The sequence below is a fragment of the Dioszegia hungarica genome (assembly GCF_025882075.1).
Source record: "Dioszegia hungarica strain PDD-24b-2 chromosome Unknown MKK02contig_2, whole genome shotgun sequence".
Taxonomy (NCBI): domain Eukaryota; kingdom Fungi; phylum Basidiomycota; class Tremellomycetes; order Tremellales; family Bulleribasidiaceae; genus Dioszegia; species Dioszegia hungarica.
In genome coordinates this window covers 669,657-685,889 of record NW_026515766.1, presented here as the reverse complement: position 1 = coordinate 685,889, position 16,233 = coordinate 669,657, and the positions used below count along the sequence as shown (strand labels likewise).

The window sequence follows — 16,233 nt, the reverse complement described above, 5'->3', positions numbered from 1 at the left end:
GCCGGTTTATAAGATCTGCCTTTCCGTGTCCCCTTCGCTTGTCCAATCCCCTGCAGCCCCGTCGCCCTGTGCGCTCTGCCAGGCTTCGCGTCGCCCCCTATCGGCCGCAATACCGCCCCTCACATGCCTGCGACCTGCCTTACTGTTGAAGAGTCTTCTGCCATTCGAGGTATTTGGCCTTCTTCTCGGCGGCGGTATCCCGGTATTTCTGATCACGTCAGCCGCGTTCCCGTGGAGCCAGAACAGCCATGATTCCGGCATAACTGGTAGGTAAGAAGATCATGATCTGCTCACCTGCTTGTCGTCCTCGCTCATCTGCCGCCATGCCTCCCCAGCCTCCTTCGCCACCGCACTCCCCGCCTTGCCATCCGAATTGCTTTGCCTGAACTCCCGCATGAACTCAAAGAACGCCGTAAGGGGTTGCCCTGGGTTCCCTGGCCTCTCCCTCTGCGCCTGCAGCTTGGCCTTCTTCCCACCCGGAGGTGCCAGCTTCTTCCCCGTCGCCGCCTCAATCGACTTGATCGTCTCGGCGTCCAGCTCGTTGTACCACTTCTTGTACTCGGTGTCAAAGGTCTTTCTGAGATCCCTGGCCCGGTCCGAGTAGGTTTGCTTGTCGTTCGCGGTGAGGGCGGACCATGCGTTGCTCATTGCGGTTGAGATGGTCTTGAGGTCGAATTTGCCCTCAGGACCATTGTGTTGGGCCTTGTTGGCGGGGAACCACTCCTTGACGAAGAGGGTGTAGGGTGTGGCCGGGTTCTTGGGTGCGACCGGGAGGGAAGGGTCTGGCTGATCAGCTACTGGACCGAGCATACCTGCGGTCTCACTTGGAAACGGCGCGTCGCTGATGAGACTCACCTCGCTTCTTGAGCTGGATAGCGGAGGCGCTGAAGCACCGAACAGCTTGTGGCGCGGCAGGCGGGTGGAGAGCGGATTGTCTGATGATTCCGAACATGGCTGGCTGATGTTATCTTAGCGATAGGATAGGTGGAGGATGCACAAGAGATAGAGATGGGAAGAGTTGTTTGTGCTTTCAGCGAGCTCGTCGACGGAAACGGGAGTGCCGTAACAGGGTGGAATTGCTCGAAGCGGTAATTTCATTGGCGGGTGGCGAGGGGATTTTGTCGCATCTGCCTGCTTGACATTGCTTGTCCTTCTCATGCTCAGCAGAGTCTAGTGAGCGAGGAAGCGTGAGCATACAGCCGCTCGGCGAAGCATGCAACGCTGACCTGAAGCTCGGCTGGGCGCCTGTGTACGAAGTCGACATAGAGCGAGCAGTGCGCGCCTGAGCACGAGACAGTGCGATCACATATCCGATCCGATACATCGAAAGAAATTCCTAATTACTACAAGATGATCCCATCTCTACTACTACTGACGTGCCTTCACGTCCGCCACCGGACTGTCCACTCGAGAACTGCTATCCCTGGCGCTATCCTTCTCCTCGTCCTCATCTCCCACTGATTCATCTTTCCGCTGGTTCCAAGGCCACCTATGCTCGGGCCGTCTCCACTTCTCTCCGTTTGCTACCTCATCAGCCGCGTCCGCGTCTATCGCTCCGTAAAAGAGAAGCTCACCGGCAATGAACAGCAAGCAAGCCGTACTGATCGCCAAAAGGCCGGCCACTATCGAGTACAGCCCTCCGTCCCCAATAGCGTTCTGAATCGGAATGGCCACTTGCGATAGGATACAGCCGAGCGAGCCACGAACGAACGAATTGCAGCTGACTGCGCCGGCGGAGCGGCCGGGATTGGAGTCGACAAGGTAGGCTAGGGTCGAGGCGTAGATCATCCTATACCGTCAGCGGGTCTCAAGCGGGGCGAGGGATGGCTCACATCAAGGTAAGACCGCAGAAGAAGAGGGTGACGACGGTAGCGCTAATGTGAACTTTGCGGTCCGCTGTCCATCCATAAGCGAGGAAGGAGGCAACCACGAGGGGTACAGCCGGGATGGTGCTCTTGAGGCGCATCTGGCATGTCAGCTTTGCCACCCAAACCCAAGTCGCGAAAGGCTTACTTCAGGTTGAGATACACCGCAGTTCCGTTCCTTCAGCTTGCGCAGGATGATGTCGCTGTACCGCCCACCACCGATCGAGCCGACCATACTTCCCGCGCCAAAGCTGAGGATGACCAGACCGATGTTGAGGGCGTTGTACGAGTATGGCGCGGCAGCGAGGGTGATCGAGGCCGTATAGACAATGGTGTACTGGGCGGCAAAGAGGATACCTGGCAGTTTCAGCAGGTTGCACCATCCTCCTGCATGCGAGACACTCACCAGAAGCAAAGAGTACCACCGCGTTCGTTGGCTGACGGAAGATACTCAGCATGGTCGGGAAAGGGTTGACGTCCCTCCACCCCGGCTTGATCTTCTCATGCTCCTCCTCCACTTTTGGCTTCCCAAACTGCCACCACTTCCGCTTCACCACCACCTGCCCTTTCTCCTCATCTACCGCCACTGCAACATCGGCGCCACCTCCAGAAGACACATCCACCATGCTCCCCCTCCTGCTTGTAGCGGGACTAGGGAAACCTGTCGTCGGGGGCGTAGTGGCTGTTGACGATAGTCCGCGACTGATTTTGCGGGCGCGCTTCTTGTCTTTGGCCTCGTCGTTGTGGATGGCGCGCTTGACGGCGTCTTCCATTGCTTTTTGATAGACACGAGATCGTTCTCGGCGCCAGGTGTCGGGGAAAGCGAGGAAGAGGAGACCGACCACGGCAGCGTAGGCAGCGAGGAAATAAAGGGCCGAGCGCCATCCGAATGCCTGACGGTCAGCCTCGTTTCGTCCCCGCATTCTGAGCCACTTACACTTCCCAGACCTCCGCCGATGAGCGGACCAATGGCGGGTCCTACTAGTGGCATCCCGTAAAACACCCCCAGCTTCTGTCCCCGCTCATGCACCTCGAACATGTCCGCCAGAGAGCCCGCACCGACAGCTACGACAGCTGAAGAGCCACACGCTTGCAGACAGCGCATGACGATAAACAGTGGCATGCTATTTGCTCTTGATCCGACAAGAGATCCGACAAAGTAGATCTAATTGTCAGCTGGTGGTGAGATGACCGAGGGGTTGTGGCTCACAGCATAGGATACCAAGTAGACGATCTTGCGACCGGTGATTTCCGCTATTGATGCCCACAAGACTGGTACGCATCCTTGAAACCTGTATGTCAGCGGCCAGACCTGCAGTGTAGAAGAGATACCACTCACAAGATATACATTGAGATACTGAGACCAATTTGCGTTGAAGATGCATTCAGATCTTGCTGCACCTCGTCGATGACCGGATTGTAGATACTTGGTGCGATCAGCGGTCCAAGCTGCCTGATCAGCATATTTCTCCGCTTCACCAATGGATTCACATACCACAGATACCGTCAACAGCACCATGACGAAGTTCTTCTTGCTATCTGGCCAATCCCGTGGATCATCATCCACGGGCACATGTTCGATATCAATCACAGGCTTATGCCTCTTCTCTGACCCGCGCCGATGATGCGGCTCATGCAGCGGGGATTCCGCATAGTGGTGTGCGTCGACGGGTGTACCGGGTCCCCCTTCCGGCATGTCAAAGTGGGCATGATGAGGCGGGTGGGCGTCGGTCGAGCGGGTCAGCGCGAGCTTGGCAAGACGGGACGTGCGCCGTTCGAGCGGTGCTGGAGGGGAGGAGGCCTCCGCTAGGCCAGGCTGGATAGCCTCGACGGGGGCGGCGTTGGGAAGAGGATGGGTGGGCTGAGGTGGATCGGGCATATCCGATAGCTGAAAATTGAGGATGGCGTCGCTAGACGGTGGTCGTGTGATGGCTGAAGATGTACGGGACTATAGACAGGAAGGGAGATGAGCACGGGCGAGGACGGTCAGCACAGTAGGATAGCAAGAGGTATAGAGACAACGACAAGACCCAATATAGCTGCTCATATTGGTCCGCAGGCAAAAACCGGCGCGCGGCAACGCATGCCGTGAACAAGGTGGACGATCGTCGGAATGAGGAGCCGACTGAAGCCGATATTGCCAGAGTGGAGATAGGAGCGAGCTGGAAACGGGAACGTGTAGCGCCGATGTGCCCATGGGCGAATACGCAGAGAGAAATCTGCATGCTGGAGCTGAAATTAATGGGAAGGAGATGAAGCAAGTTGAGCGAATTTGCCACCTAAAGTGGGGGAGATTGTGGTCGGCCGAAACGGCCGAGATCCGTCGGCCGATGAGGAAGGTGGAGGCGGTCCTCCCTGCGGGCGACGATGAATGGGTTGAAGCCAAGCGGGATGCGCAAAAGATGACCACTTCCGTAGGAAGGAGCCGGAAGCGGATGAGGGATGAGTTGGCGGAGCATGGAGGACCTTAACAAGGCATTGTTTGGGGTGACCCTGCAGATGGACAAGTCGAAGTTCTTGGGAAATTGAGAAGGCGTGCGGCGCCCTCGCTGAAGTGAACGCAATGGTGGGAGCGTATCCATGCTAAAGTCAAAGAAGCTCCTCGTATTCGCTGGGCATAGCCCTCTCCTCAACCCAGGCTGTGATCCCCTGCGCAAAAACCTTCGGGAACTGCAAATCCCACCCATGATACGCCTTCCTCACGACGAACGCCTGACACGCCATGCCATCGCTCCCCTCCCTCAACACCCTCCCCATCTTCGCCGTAGCAGGTACATCATCCTGCTTGCCTCCAGCTACGACTGCCGTTCGTACTCCCTTCACCTGCGCGATGTCCCTCATCGTGATCTCCGCCACATCCCCATACCCAGTTCTCAGCAGCTCCACGCTCAAGTTTGCCCGCATCTCCGCCCGCAGCTCATCCGACACTGTGACTCCTATACTCCTATACAGCCCGCCAACGACAACGTCTGGCAGATAGACCAGCATCGCCGCCGCACTCCACAGGACTCGCGGCCATCGCACAAGCATCGCCTGCAACCCCGCGAATGGTGTCGCTCCGCTTACGAACAGGCTCATCACGACACCCGGATACCGCCGAGCGAGCTCTAGACCGACGAAGCCGCCGTAGGAGATGCCTGCGACGTGCGCCTTTCCCTTTGGCGTGACGGAGCGGACGAGTGATGCCAGCGCGTCGACGGTCTGCGTGAGGTTGGTAGTTGTCAGAGGTGGGTATGGCGAGCGGGAGTGCCCTGGGAGGTCGACGAGTATGATGAAGAAGGTGTCTCGAAGATCAGGGAGGAGTGGAGTGAATTCGAGATGACAGGACACGAGGCTGTGGAGGAGCAGGAGTGGCGGGTTGGCCGGCGAACCGAGGGTGGTATGCCATATTTGCGGCGTTTCGCCTGAAAGACTCCAGACATCTCCCATACTCCTCTATGTTGCCTTTGAGACCTACAGATTCAGTATGTGGCCTCTCTGAATACTCGAATCCACTTCACGCACCTGACCCACCGCGTAGCAGGTAACTGAAAATGACCTGGCAGTCCCAAAATCCGCGCGAGCAGGCTTTTTGTTATAAGGTGGCGTGAAGCCGTGGTGTATAGGGCGATTCAAGCGATGCCAAGGGGGAGATGTTGTGTGGCAACCTGCCTACTGGAGGTGGATCAGAAAGGTACGGCGCCCGTGCATGGGCAGGGGGCTCGAGCGCTCAAGGGGATTGTCCGGGCCTCGGAGCGTGCGGTATTGTATTGGCTAGTCCAAAGCTGTCACAGAATGCTAACGGGAGCAGGCATCAGGAGATATAGCTACATCAGCGAGATGTGTAGTGAGTGCTATATACAGTAATCGCTTGTTGCTCGCTTGCCTTCGCATGCACCGCGCGTCCGAGCGGCGACCAGCTCGCCGAGCGGAACTCCACATTCCCCCACTTGTGGCACTTTTGGAACAGCTGCAGCCTGCTGACTTTTTGCCGGGCTATGGACGGCACTGTATCATTGGGACGAGCCATCCTGGGTAAAGTGTTTGAGTGGATCTTACGGCTCTCAGCTCTCGGCGCCGCATCTTCAATACCGCAAGCCATCACTCGAATGTGATATGAGCAGTAGAGTACATCACCACGACAAAAGGTCGCCCGGCCCTTCGTCCTCAAGGCCTCAAACCCCAATCCGCCTACCCCGCCGCTCACGCCTTCATATCCTCCGGCCCAGCCAGCTCCTCCGCCTTCAACACCTGCCTCACGCCATATCGCTCATCCGCGTCCTTATTGGGACATCCGCCGAACGCCCAGCGACGGGTATACTCGGGATCGCCTTTGCGCTGGATGATGTGCAGGATCTCGCGTCCGATATTCGGGGTAAACTTGAAGCCGTGTCCTTTACACTTCAGTGCTGACGCCGGCATATGCATCAGGAGTGACTGTGATGACATACCTGAGTCGCCCGAGGCAATAAAGAGGTTCTCGTAGTCTGGGTGATAATCGATCAACCAGTCTCCCGTCGGTGTATCCGCATACCTGACGATCAGCTCCGCCTTTCGTGATAACATCGAATCAGTGGCAGAGATAGACATACCAGCACAGCCGACTAGAAACAAACTCCCGGTCCTTCAGCTCCGGCAGATGCTCCCCTAGCCCCTTGCGCAACCTCGCCAAAGACTCCCGCGGGATCCTGCCGTCCTCCGCCCCAGGCGTCAACTTTGTCTGCGGTACCGAGGTCGGCTCCTTGTCCCCGCAAGAAGAGGAGGATTCGGGTCCGATAGGGTTTGTGTACCCTGCAGCGTGGGTGGCGACCTTGATGAGCCCATCGGGGTTGGGTGGGAATAGGTAGAAGCCGTTATCGAGGTTGAAGATCTGAGTCTCAGCTAGTTTACGGAGGATCCAGGCAGGGTGAAGAACGCACGACTGGATTCTTTGAGTATCGCTCGACTTCTTCTGGGGTGAGCTGGATGGTAGCAAGACTTTGTCTGGGCCGTCAGTCAGCGCAAGATGCTGTAAGGGGGAGGAGATGAAACGCACCCCGTGGCGACTACGTCTGGTAGTGGTGCGGAGATCCCTTCCGAGGCACAGAGCGACGGCGACCTGTCACATCAGCCTTAGCTCAGTCCATATCTCGGGGATAGGACCGCTCTCACCAAGCACCAGCAGTAATCTATCCCGTCAGTATGAGTTCCCCAGAGAGCGGGGGCACTCACCAAGACCAGATCCCCCTTGACCTCCTCCCCACTTTTCAGCCTCACCCCCTGGACCCTCTTCCCCTCTTTCAACAGACCCACCACCTCTGCCCCTACCCTCACTCTCCCACCGTCCCGTTTTACCCGCTCAATCGCAACCGCCAGTGCCCGCCCACTCTCCGCCCACCCACCCGTAGGGTTCATATACCCCACTCTCCCCTCGAACTCTCCAACAGGTACGGTCGTGCGGGCCTCCAAGGCTTCACGGATGGCCTGAGCGGACTGGAGCTTTTCGCATGGGAGGTCGTTGGACCGGCAGTTCTGGTACGCTTGATCTACGAAGTGGGTGCCTGAGGAGCTGGACGTGGCCGAGAGGCACATGACGCCGGATCTGAGGAGTCAGTGCGACTCGAAGCGAGATCATCGAATGCGGAGAGGGCATACTCATGGTATGTCCCCTCCCATTCGGGCAGCTTCCACATGTGCACAGCTTCAATGGCGAGCTTAGACAGCTGAGGGTCCGCATAGTCCCCTGCTCGAATGATCTGGGCGGTCAGTCTTATCTTCAAGTAGATCGGCTGCAGTACTTAGAGCTGGCTTGCCTTGTTGATATCTGTCTATCAGCTATGGTACAGTTGCGAACGAGCAGGCTGACCTGTACTAGCTGCATCCGGAGCAGGCAGCGTTTCGCACTTGTCCAGCACAGTCACGTCGTATCCCCCATCTTGGAGCATGTACAGCGCGGTGGAGATCCCATAGATCCCACTTCCGACAATCACTACTTTTTGCTTTGTCGATGTTGAGCTCATCGCGTTGAGTCCGATTGAAAATGCTAGGATGTGGATATTGAGGCTATATCAACTGCAGAGATAGTGGTTCTAGGCTTTACCAGATAACGACTCGACATCCGAAAAGCCAGATCTCTCCATCGCAGATTGCCGAAGCTAGCGGCATTGCCGGGCACCTGGCTCTATGGACCCTCCATGGTGCATGACGGCGGAGACGTGACCGTCAGCGCGAGTCTTCGAACCGTTGTACACTTCTCCAGCTGAACGCCTAGACCCGAGATTGTCGAGAGTAGTGTCCACCCAGAAATCGTTTGCTGCTCATCTGCGGAATGAGGCGCAAATCCACACAACCGCGTCACCAGCCTCCTTTGGCCCTACGTGTGTGTGTGTGTGTCGACCGGCTCCCCGGCGCAAATCTTAGACACGGCATCCGCCCTGAGCACCGCTTTCGACTTGAAGGTGGTAAGCGGTGCCGACCTCAATTACCATCAGAGAGCGCCGCCGATCCGACAGCCTGGGCCGCGACCAAATGATCTAGATATGTATGCAAATTTTGTTTGGCACAGGGTTCTACTCGTCCCATTCGCTCTCCCTTCGCCCTGTGCGGTTCTATGCAGGGAGCTCGAACTTCTGACCGCGGAGTACTCTGTCCTGTCAGCTTGGTCCTGAAGAGAGTTGAGGTCCGCTTAGCTGACTTTGTGACATACTGCGAGAGTCAGTGCTGCTCCTTTCGTCTCCGGCAGATCGGGTAGACTCACTATGTAACCGAAGTCGGCGTAGATTGCAGTTTGCATCAGACCAGCAACCACAGCGATGGGGTCGAAAGCGCCTTCTGTGAAGTATCTGAGGATCAGCTTGGTCCACTAATTAGCGGACATGATAGATAGCCAAAGCTGAACCCACCGGTACATCCAGTTCGGAATATACAGACCCCGGTACAGTCCAAGCGCAGCCAGGTAGTGCGTGGTGATAGCTTCCGCCTCGCCTGTCCGCTGAAGCATGAAGAGCTGCGGCAGGATTGCGACCGATTCGAGCCAGATGGAGAAGGCCCAGGTGAGCTCAAAGGGGGTGTAGGCGTAGTTGAAGACGAGGGCGAGGAAGATGACGGGTGGGATGAGGTAAGTGAGTTTGAAGGTGTCGAGGGATGCGTCTTGGGTTGGTCTGTGAGTCAGCAAGCGTTTCAGGTTGGAGGTCTCAGCAGGGTTAGGTATCGCTTGTGGTCAGATGCCCCGCTCTGTGTTCCGCGTTACGTGTCCTTCCACTGTCCTCCGGTGGTCGCGGCGATGGAGCCGCACGCGGGGAAGATTACACCGCAGCACCTGCTCGTCCCTCCGCTAGTCGCTTGACTCACCTATACCGTACCCGCATCAGATACAGCGTGTACCCCGTACTGCCGATAAAGAACAGCTTCATCAACGTGTTGTACACGCTGACATAGGGCCCTGTTAAGAGGTCGATATACCGCGTCAAGAAGACGATGAGGTACAGCAGTTGTGTCTTGAAGGAGATACCTCGACATGACCGTGATTGCTGGATTTTGTGGAGGAGGATGAAGATGGAAGCGAGATGCGAGAGGTCGCCCAGGAATCGGAAGATGTTCATTTTGGCGGGTGAGTCGCGCCGCTTTTGGATCCGAGCGGTACTAGCGGGAAGCGATGACCTGAGAGCGCTGTAGAGTAGCTGTAGCCTTTGGCAAGGATAGATGCAATGCGGCTGCGGGGAGCTGGACTGAGGAATGCTGGACGCGCCTCTTCCACGTGTCACGCGTCTTGGGTGGTGAACGGGGTTAAGGTGAGTGTGGCACTTTGTTGCCGCCACCCACTTAAGCTCGAGCCTCCACCTCGACAACTTCTGGTCCACCCACAGCAACGCTTGCTCACTGTTGTTTATACATCGACCTTCCTATAGCTAATATAGCATAGGGACCTTGTGCAAGATGTAGGTAGCTGAGACTGATCGCGCGCTGACTTCTAGGTCTTCCCGACCGGCCATAGCATCGGCCGATATCGAGAACATCTCGCTGCATAACCCTATCCCGATTCAGGCCCGGCTGTACGGTCTTCCCTTCCTCAGTGAGCTCCCAAATAGGAGGTATGGCCTATTATAGCTGACCAGATAGCCCTTTACCCTGTCCTCTACTATGCCTACTATCACAAATACGAAACCTGGATCAAGTCGGAGGAATGGACCTTCATTTACTGTGTCCTCCTCTTCGGTGGTCATGCGCTCAGCTTCTTGATCACCGCTTGGAGCACGCGGGTCAACTCGAGAATCGCATACAAGACTGTGAGCTAGGATCTGCTTCATAGTGAGAGGCCGAGCACGAGCTCACGGCGTGCAGGCTACTTCGTTGAAGAATGCTTCCAAGGTCCGGGTCATGCCCAAGAAGGGCAAGGGGAAGGGCGAAATGGTACCTCTGGACTCGAAATGGGTGAGCTAGCATGTACTGACCTATTTACTGACCTTCATCGCTGTAGCTGACATTCAGGCACCTGGCGCGGACAAGCCGACCTACTCTTTCATTTACCAAAGAGATACCTATGTCCTTGACCGTCAGCTACCATTCGCCTTCACATTGTTGGAGACCGAGCTGAACTCTCAGCCGATACCAACCTCTTCACCCTCATTCCATACCCATGCGACGCCTCTCCCTCCCTGGAGACCTTCCAAAAGTCCCGCGGGATCGTCACCTACCCCTCGTCCGCCGCCAAGGCGGCCGCAGCGGCTGGAGGTCCGTCCGCGCCCGACCTTCAATCCCTCAAGGCGACGTACGGACCGAACGAATGCCACATCCCCATTCCAAAGTTCACCGAGCTGTTCGCTGAGCACGCTGTGGCGCCATTCTTCGTTTTCCAGATGTTCTGCGTGGCGCTCTGGTGCTTGGACGAGTACTGGTACTACTCGCTGTTCACGGCGTTTATGCTGGTTGTCTTCGAGTGCACTGTCGTCTTCCAGGTGAGCTAAAGAGGTTGCATCGACAGGCAGACTCGGCTTACCGGTTAGCGAGTCAAGACCCTTACCGAGTTCCGGACGATGAGCATCACGCCGTACCCCGTACAGGTCTACCGAGACGGCAGGTGGTCCGAGGTCGTCTCGTCCGAGCTTGTCCCCGGTGATCTTGTCTCCGTCCGTGAGTTGCCCTGCTTACATTGTCTGCATCTGGCCAAGCTGACATTTACAGTCCGCACCAAGCCCGAATCCGGCATTCCCTGCGATCTCCTCCTTCTCAGCGGTACCGCCATCGTCAATGAAGCCATGCTTTCCGGCGAATCGACTCCGCTCTTGAAGGAAAGCGTGGAGCTAAGGGACGGGACGGACAACCTGGACATGAATGGGAGCGACAGGAATTCGGTCTTGTTCAGCGGAACCAAGGCGTTGCAGGTGGAGAAGTCTAGCGAGGGAAGCCTGAAGAGTGAGCTGAGCTGTTCGATCCGATCCGTGGCGGGCAGAAAGCTGACAAACAGCCCCTGATGACGGATGCCTGGCTATCGTTCTTCGTACCGGCTTCGGCACAACCCAAGGTCAACTCGTCCGCACCATGATCTTCTCAACCGAACGGATGTCGGCCAACAACTTTGAGAGTTTCCTCTTTATCGGTTTCTTGCTCATCTTCGCTATTGCCGCTTCGGCTTACGTCTGGGTCAAGGGTGAGCTGATTGAATCTCTTCGAGCTGGGGATAAGCTGATAGTCCAGGACTCGAGCGAGGTATGAAGAAGGGCAAACTCCTCCTCGACTGTATCCTCATCATCACCTCGGTCGTCCCTCCAGAACTTCCCATGGAGCTCTCGCTTGCCGTCAATGCCTCGCTCGTCGCCCTCCAGAAATACGCCATCTTCTGCACAGAGCCATTCCGGATTCCGTTTGCGGGTCGGGTGGACGTGTGTTGCTTCGACAAGACCGGGACGATCACGGGAACGGATCTGGTTGTGGAGGGTGTGGCTGGTGTAGAGTGAGTTACCGGCTGTGTCGAGTTGCCTAAGAGCGTGAAACTGACGAATCAGCCCGAGCGACCCGAAGAAGCTCACTCCGGTCGTCAAGACTGGTCGCGAGACTACCTTGACCCTCGCTGCTGCCCATGCGCTTGTCCTGCTGGAGGATGGTACGGTCGTTGGTGATCCGATGGAGAAGACCACTCTCAGCGCTCTCGACTGGAAGTTGTCCAAAGGTGAGCTGTCCTGCCCCTACCGATAACAAAGCAGCAAGCTGACGTCCTCAGGCGACCAGATCTCCCCCAACGCAAAAGACGCACCCCACCGGTCCCAGGTCCACGTTCGCAGACGGTACCAATTCTCTTCCGCTCTTAAGCGCATGTCTACCATTTCGGCCGTCACCGACACCCAAGGCCGCAAGTGGATCGCCGCGGTGAAGGGCGCGCCAGAGACGCTCAAGGGCATGTACGTGGATGTGCCGGAATGGTATGACGAGACGTACCGGTGGTATACCCGTAGAGGAAGTCGGGTGTTGGCGCTCGGTACCAAGGTCATGAACATCCAGCAGGAGAAGGTGAGCTGGCAAGTCCGCTACAAGGAGACAATAGCTTACGGAGTAGATCAACACTACACCCCGAGGCGATGTCGAGTGTAATCTGACTTTTGCGGGTTTCTTGGTGTTCCACTGTCCGCTCAAGGAGGACGCTGTCGAGACGCTCAAGATGCTCAATGACTCGTCGCACAGGGTGAGTTAGTGTTTCGTTACCCACATGGACATAGCTGACCCTTAGTGTATCATGATCACCGGCGATAATCCGCTTACTGCTGTCCATGTCGCCAAGGATGTCGAGATCATGGACCGGGACGCGATGATCTTGGATCTCAAGGAGGGGACAACCACAGATGGTGAGCTATTGCAGACGCGGTCGACACGGCATTTAGCTTACACAGCAGAACTCGCGTGGCGCAACGTTGAAGAAACCAAGATCATCCCCTGCAACCCTTCCGAACCCCTCGACGCCGACATTCTCGCCAACTTCGATATCTGCATAACCGGTGCCGCACTGAAACAATTCGAACCCCTCCCCACCTGGCCTCTCCTCGCGCAGCATACCTGGGTATACGCCCGAGTCTCGCCCAACCAGAAGGAATTCATCCTCCACACCCTCCGAGATCTGGGTTACACGACCCTCATGGCCGGAGACGGTACGAACGATGTCGGCGCCCTTAAAGCCGCGCATATCGGTGTCGCCCTCCTCGAGGGGACGGCGGATGATCTCAAGAAGATTGCGGAACACCAGAAGTTGGAGCGGATGAAGAAGGTGTATGAGCAGCAGGTGCGATTGTCGGCTCGATTCAACCAGCCCCCGCCGGCCCCGCCACCGATGTTGAGGGAGGCGTACCCGGAGCTGGTCAAGACGCAGGAGAAGGTGGCTGCGGATCATAAGATCGCGAAGAAGACGAGTCCGCTGGATAAGGTGAGCTAAAAGAGATGGAGAAGATGGGCTTGAAGCTGACGGATTAGTTTGACATGACTACGATCACGGCCAAGTTGTCCGAGATGGATGAGGAAACCGAGGTCCCGCAAATCAAGCTTGGAGATGCGTCTTGCGCCGCTCCGTTCACCAGCAAGCTGTCCAACGTCTCTGCCAGTGAGCTAGACCTCACTCACCATTGTTTGGACGTAAAGCTCACACCTCAGTCACCAACATCATCCGTCAAGGTCGCTGCACCCTCGTCGCCACTATCCAGATGTATAAGATCCTCGCGCTCAACTGCCTCATCACCGCCTACTCGCTCTCGGTCCAGTACCTCGACGGGATCAAGTTTGGGGATTATCAAGTTACGATCACGGGGATGATGATGAGCGTTTGCTTCTTGTGTATCTCGCGCGCCAAGGTTAGCTGCCTTTCCCGGGTGTCTGCTCGGGCCCATAGCTGAAATCGTAGCCTGTCGAGAAGCTCTCCCGCGAACGTCCGCTCGGGAACATCTTCAACTTCTACGTTCTGCTTTCGGTGTTACTGCAGTTTGCGGTACATATCATTGCGCTGGTGTATATCACTGGACTATCCAAGTCACTCGAGTCGTGAGTACTCTGCCACCTGGCCTTCGCAGGCAGGGTAAGCTGACAATCCAGCCGTGGGGAGATCGATCTTGACAAGAAGTTTGAGCCGACTCTGCTCAACACCGCCATTTACCTCTTGGGTCTCAGTCAGCAGGTCTCGACGTTCGTCCTCAATTTCCAGGTCAGTTCTCATGTGTGGCCCGACGTACAAACACAACAAGCTGACGTAGCAGGGCCGGCCATTCCGGGAAGGTATTCGCGAGAACCCGCCATTGTACTACGGTCTCCTCGGCGCCTCTGCTGTCGCATACTGCGGAGCGACCGAGTTTGTTCCTGAGCTCAACAGCTGGCTCCAGCTCGTCCCCATGTCCATGATGGTATGTCCAGCTAGCTTCCAGTGTTCTCAATTCGAGAAGGAAATGAGCTGATATCCAACAGTTCAAAATCCGGCTCTCTCTCGCCATGGTCCTCGACTTTGGTCTCTGCTGGGCGATGGAGAAGGGCTGCAAAGCCCTCTTTGCCGATTTGGCCCCAGCGGAGATTGTCACCCGTGGTGAAGATAGGAGAGTGAAGCGTCGCGCGGAGGAGGCGGCACGGATAGCCAAGGAGGCGGTGGAGGGTGCTGCGAAGGCCATTGAGGGGACATTACCCGAGTTGACGGAGGTGGTGAAGAAGAAGCAGTAGCCTGGTTCTGAGAGGTCAGGCTGAGGAAGGAGGAGATATAGAGCGTGTTGCATTGCACTTGATTTGGGTCTGATGCTGAATGCGCTGGGGTTGCTGATTTGTACTGATTCAAGCCAGAGCCGACAAAATCCAGTGCATTCCGCCAGGGAATTGCTACCTTGTGGGCTTCTATGGGACTTCCTCTCTCTCCTTCCGTCTTCCGTCTGGACACACCATCTCCTCGCTAGGCCAACCGCTCGTTTGTCCTAGAAGGTCCTGCTCCTCCTCTTCCTCTTTGTCTCTTTGTGCTTCTTACAGCCTGCCTTGCCGCCTCCACCCATGTAGCCAGTCTCCTGAGGAGCTACAGCAGTCTTGTCGCCGCCACTGACGGCGGCCAAATTCTGGGTATCGCCCAGTCCCTCTCCATCACCGCCCTCGGGCACAGGCGAGGGTCTTTGGCCTCCCTTGTTCCCGCCGTATCCGCCGGTCGGTCGGCCACGGCGAGTACTGGTGTTCGTCGCCTCCTCCTCCTTCTCCTCATCCTCGGTGTCTCCCTCTGCACCTTCCCCTTGATCTCCATCTCCATCTCCGCCTTCCGCCTCTGGCTGACTCGTAGAGTTCCCAGCCGGCGCCGCTCCACCTCCCTCACCAAACGCCGACGTCTGCGCGCCGTCCGTCCAGCCAAACTTGGAATTATACGACGGCCTACTTTCGTAGTCCGGTACATAGTCCAGATTGGATTTATCGTTCGCCCAATAAACCGGCTGGGTCGGGCCCGATATCTTGCCCCTCCGCGGCGGCGCCGGCTTCGGGAACGGCACCGCCACCCCACCCTCCACCTTGCACCTAAATCCCACCATGTACATCTCGTCCTGGCTATTCCGGCCCTGCCAGAACCACGCGCACGTGCATTCTCCCCCCGGGCACGACGGGAGATTGGCGGGAATGTCAAAGGTGGTGTCCCTCTGCCGGACGCAGTTCTCGAGGACAGACATGATGGTAAAGTCTTCAGGTTTGGTGGAGGCCGCGTTGGCAGTAGGGGCGATGGCGAGGGCACAGCCCATGAGTTGGGCCTCGGAGTTGCCGGTCCAGCCGGTCTTGGAGTTGGTGGTACCGCCGGCGTGGTAGGCGCCCGAATCGACCGGACAGGCGTCGGTGGAGGTTTGGTCCCCGTAGGAAGAGTGTTCTTTGCGGCAGGAAATCTCGACGGTGAGGGGTTGGCCAGCGGTGATTGTCATGACCTCGGAAGGCTTGTCGTTGGCGTTACCGTGAAACCACTGGTACGTCAGCATGAGCAAAGGATACATGCCTTATGGGAGAGGGAGAAGTTGAGGAAGGGTAAGTGAGAGCAAGTGGGGATGCGCGAGATCGCGATCCGGTAAGGTCTACCGAGCGCTTCACTCACCCATTTGGAGAATGGCTGTCCCGACAAAGGAGTAACAGGCTGGTATGGCTGTGTAAAACCATATACCGATGGGTGCCAGACCGCCATATGCGCGGTGGAGGTCGGAGCACGAGCGAGGAGAAAGAGAGCCGCGGTGAGGAGGGAGATGGGAGCCGACATTGCGTCAGAGTCGGACAGGTGGGGAACGGCACGAGGGAGAGCTGGTCGGCGAGGAGTGGTGTCTGGCGATGAGGCGGGCTCGATGCGATGATACGTGAGGTGCGGGCGATCCGATATGATTGACCGACCGGCGGCTTTGTGTGGAGGAGAGAAGTAGAGGATAAGGGTAAGAAAGCTTAAGGGGTGAGA

General features: G+C 57.0%; 6 protein-coding genes across 6 annotated transcripts; 1 reads left to right on the top strand and 5 right to left on the bottom strand.

Annotated features, from left to right (window-relative positions):
* Positions 1-139: 139 nt before the first annotated feature.
* Positions 140-952, bottom strand: MKK02DRAFT_39625 (uncharacterized protein; the record flags this gene model as incomplete). The annotated part of the gene is made up of 3 exons (XM_053090692.1): positions 140-208; positions 295-782; positions 856-952. The coding sequence occupies 3 exons, from the start codon at positions 950-952 to the stop codon at positions 140-142; spliced, it is 654 nt and encodes a 217-aa protein (XP_052949103.1).
* A 416-nt stretch (positions 953-1,368) lies between these two features.
* On the bottom strand, positions 1,369-3,744 carry MKK02DRAFT_39624 (major facilitator superfamily domain-containing protein; the record flags this gene model as incomplete). Its single annotated transcript, XM_053090691.1, has 9 exons — positions 1,369-1,523; positions 1,575-1,789; positions 1,833-1,966; positions 2,014-2,222; positions 2,272-2,758; positions 2,803-3,030; positions 3,076-3,157; positions 3,205-3,314; positions 3,361-3,744. The coding sequence occupies 9 exons, from the start codon at positions 3,742-3,744 to the stop codon at positions 1,369-1,371; spliced, it is 2,004 nt and encodes a 667-aa protein (XP_052949102.1).
* A 710-nt stretch (positions 3,745-4,454) lies between these two features.
* On the bottom strand, positions 4,455-5,294 carry MKK02DRAFT_39623 (Alpha/Beta hydrolase protein; the record flags this gene model as incomplete). The annotated part of the gene is made up of 1 exon (XM_053090690.1): positions 4,455-5,294. One exon carries the CDS (start codon positions 5,292-5,294, stop codon positions 4,455-4,457), a length of 840 nt encoding a protein of 279 aa, XP_052949101.1.
* Positions 5,295-6,047: 753 nt separating this feature from the next.
* Positions 6,048-7,843, bottom strand: MKK02DRAFT_35004 (FAD dependent oxidoreductase; the record flags this gene model as incomplete). Its single annotated transcript, XM_053089054.1, has 9 exons — positions 6,048-6,238; positions 6,296-6,378; positions 6,437-6,714; positions 6,764-6,827; positions 6,880-6,942; positions 6,987-6,988; positions 7,056-7,425; positions 7,479-7,569; positions 7,690-7,843. 9 exons carry the CDS (start codon positions 7,841-7,843, stop codon positions 6,048-6,050), a joined length of 1,296 nt encoding a protein of 431 aa, XP_052949100.1.
* A 1,545-nt stretch (positions 7,844-9,388) lies between these two features.
* MKK02DRAFT_35002 (uncharacterized protein) lies at positions 9,389-14,501 on the top strand (the record flags this gene model as incomplete). The annotated part of the gene is made up of 21 exons (XM_053089053.1): positions 9,389-9,432; positions 9,797-9,894; positions 9,942-10,108; positions 10,164-10,253; positions 10,311-10,374; positions 10,425-10,777; positions 10,826-10,952; positions 11,004-11,234; positions 11,287-11,469; positions 11,517-11,772; positions 11,825-11,988; positions 12,040-12,326; positions 12,373-12,498; positions 12,544-12,658; positions 12,707-13,230; positions 13,278-13,404; positions 13,455-13,651; positions 13,702-13,838; positions 13,890-13,998; positions 14,051-14,194; positions 14,256-14,501. 21 exons carry the CDS (start codon positions 9,389-9,391, stop codon positions 14,499-14,501), a joined length of 3,789 nt encoding a protein of 1,262 aa, XP_052949099.1.
* A 245-nt stretch (positions 14,502-14,746) lies between these two features.
* Positions 14,747-16,044, bottom strand: MKK02DRAFT_39619 (uncharacterized protein; the record flags this gene model as incomplete). The annotated part of the gene is made up of 2 exons (XM_053090689.1): positions 14,747-15,757; positions 15,886-16,044. The coding sequence occupies 2 exons, from the start codon at positions 16,042-16,044 to the stop codon at positions 14,747-14,749; spliced, it is 1,170 nt and encodes a 389-aa protein (XP_052949098.1).
* Positions 16,045-16,233: the final 189 nt, after the last annotated feature.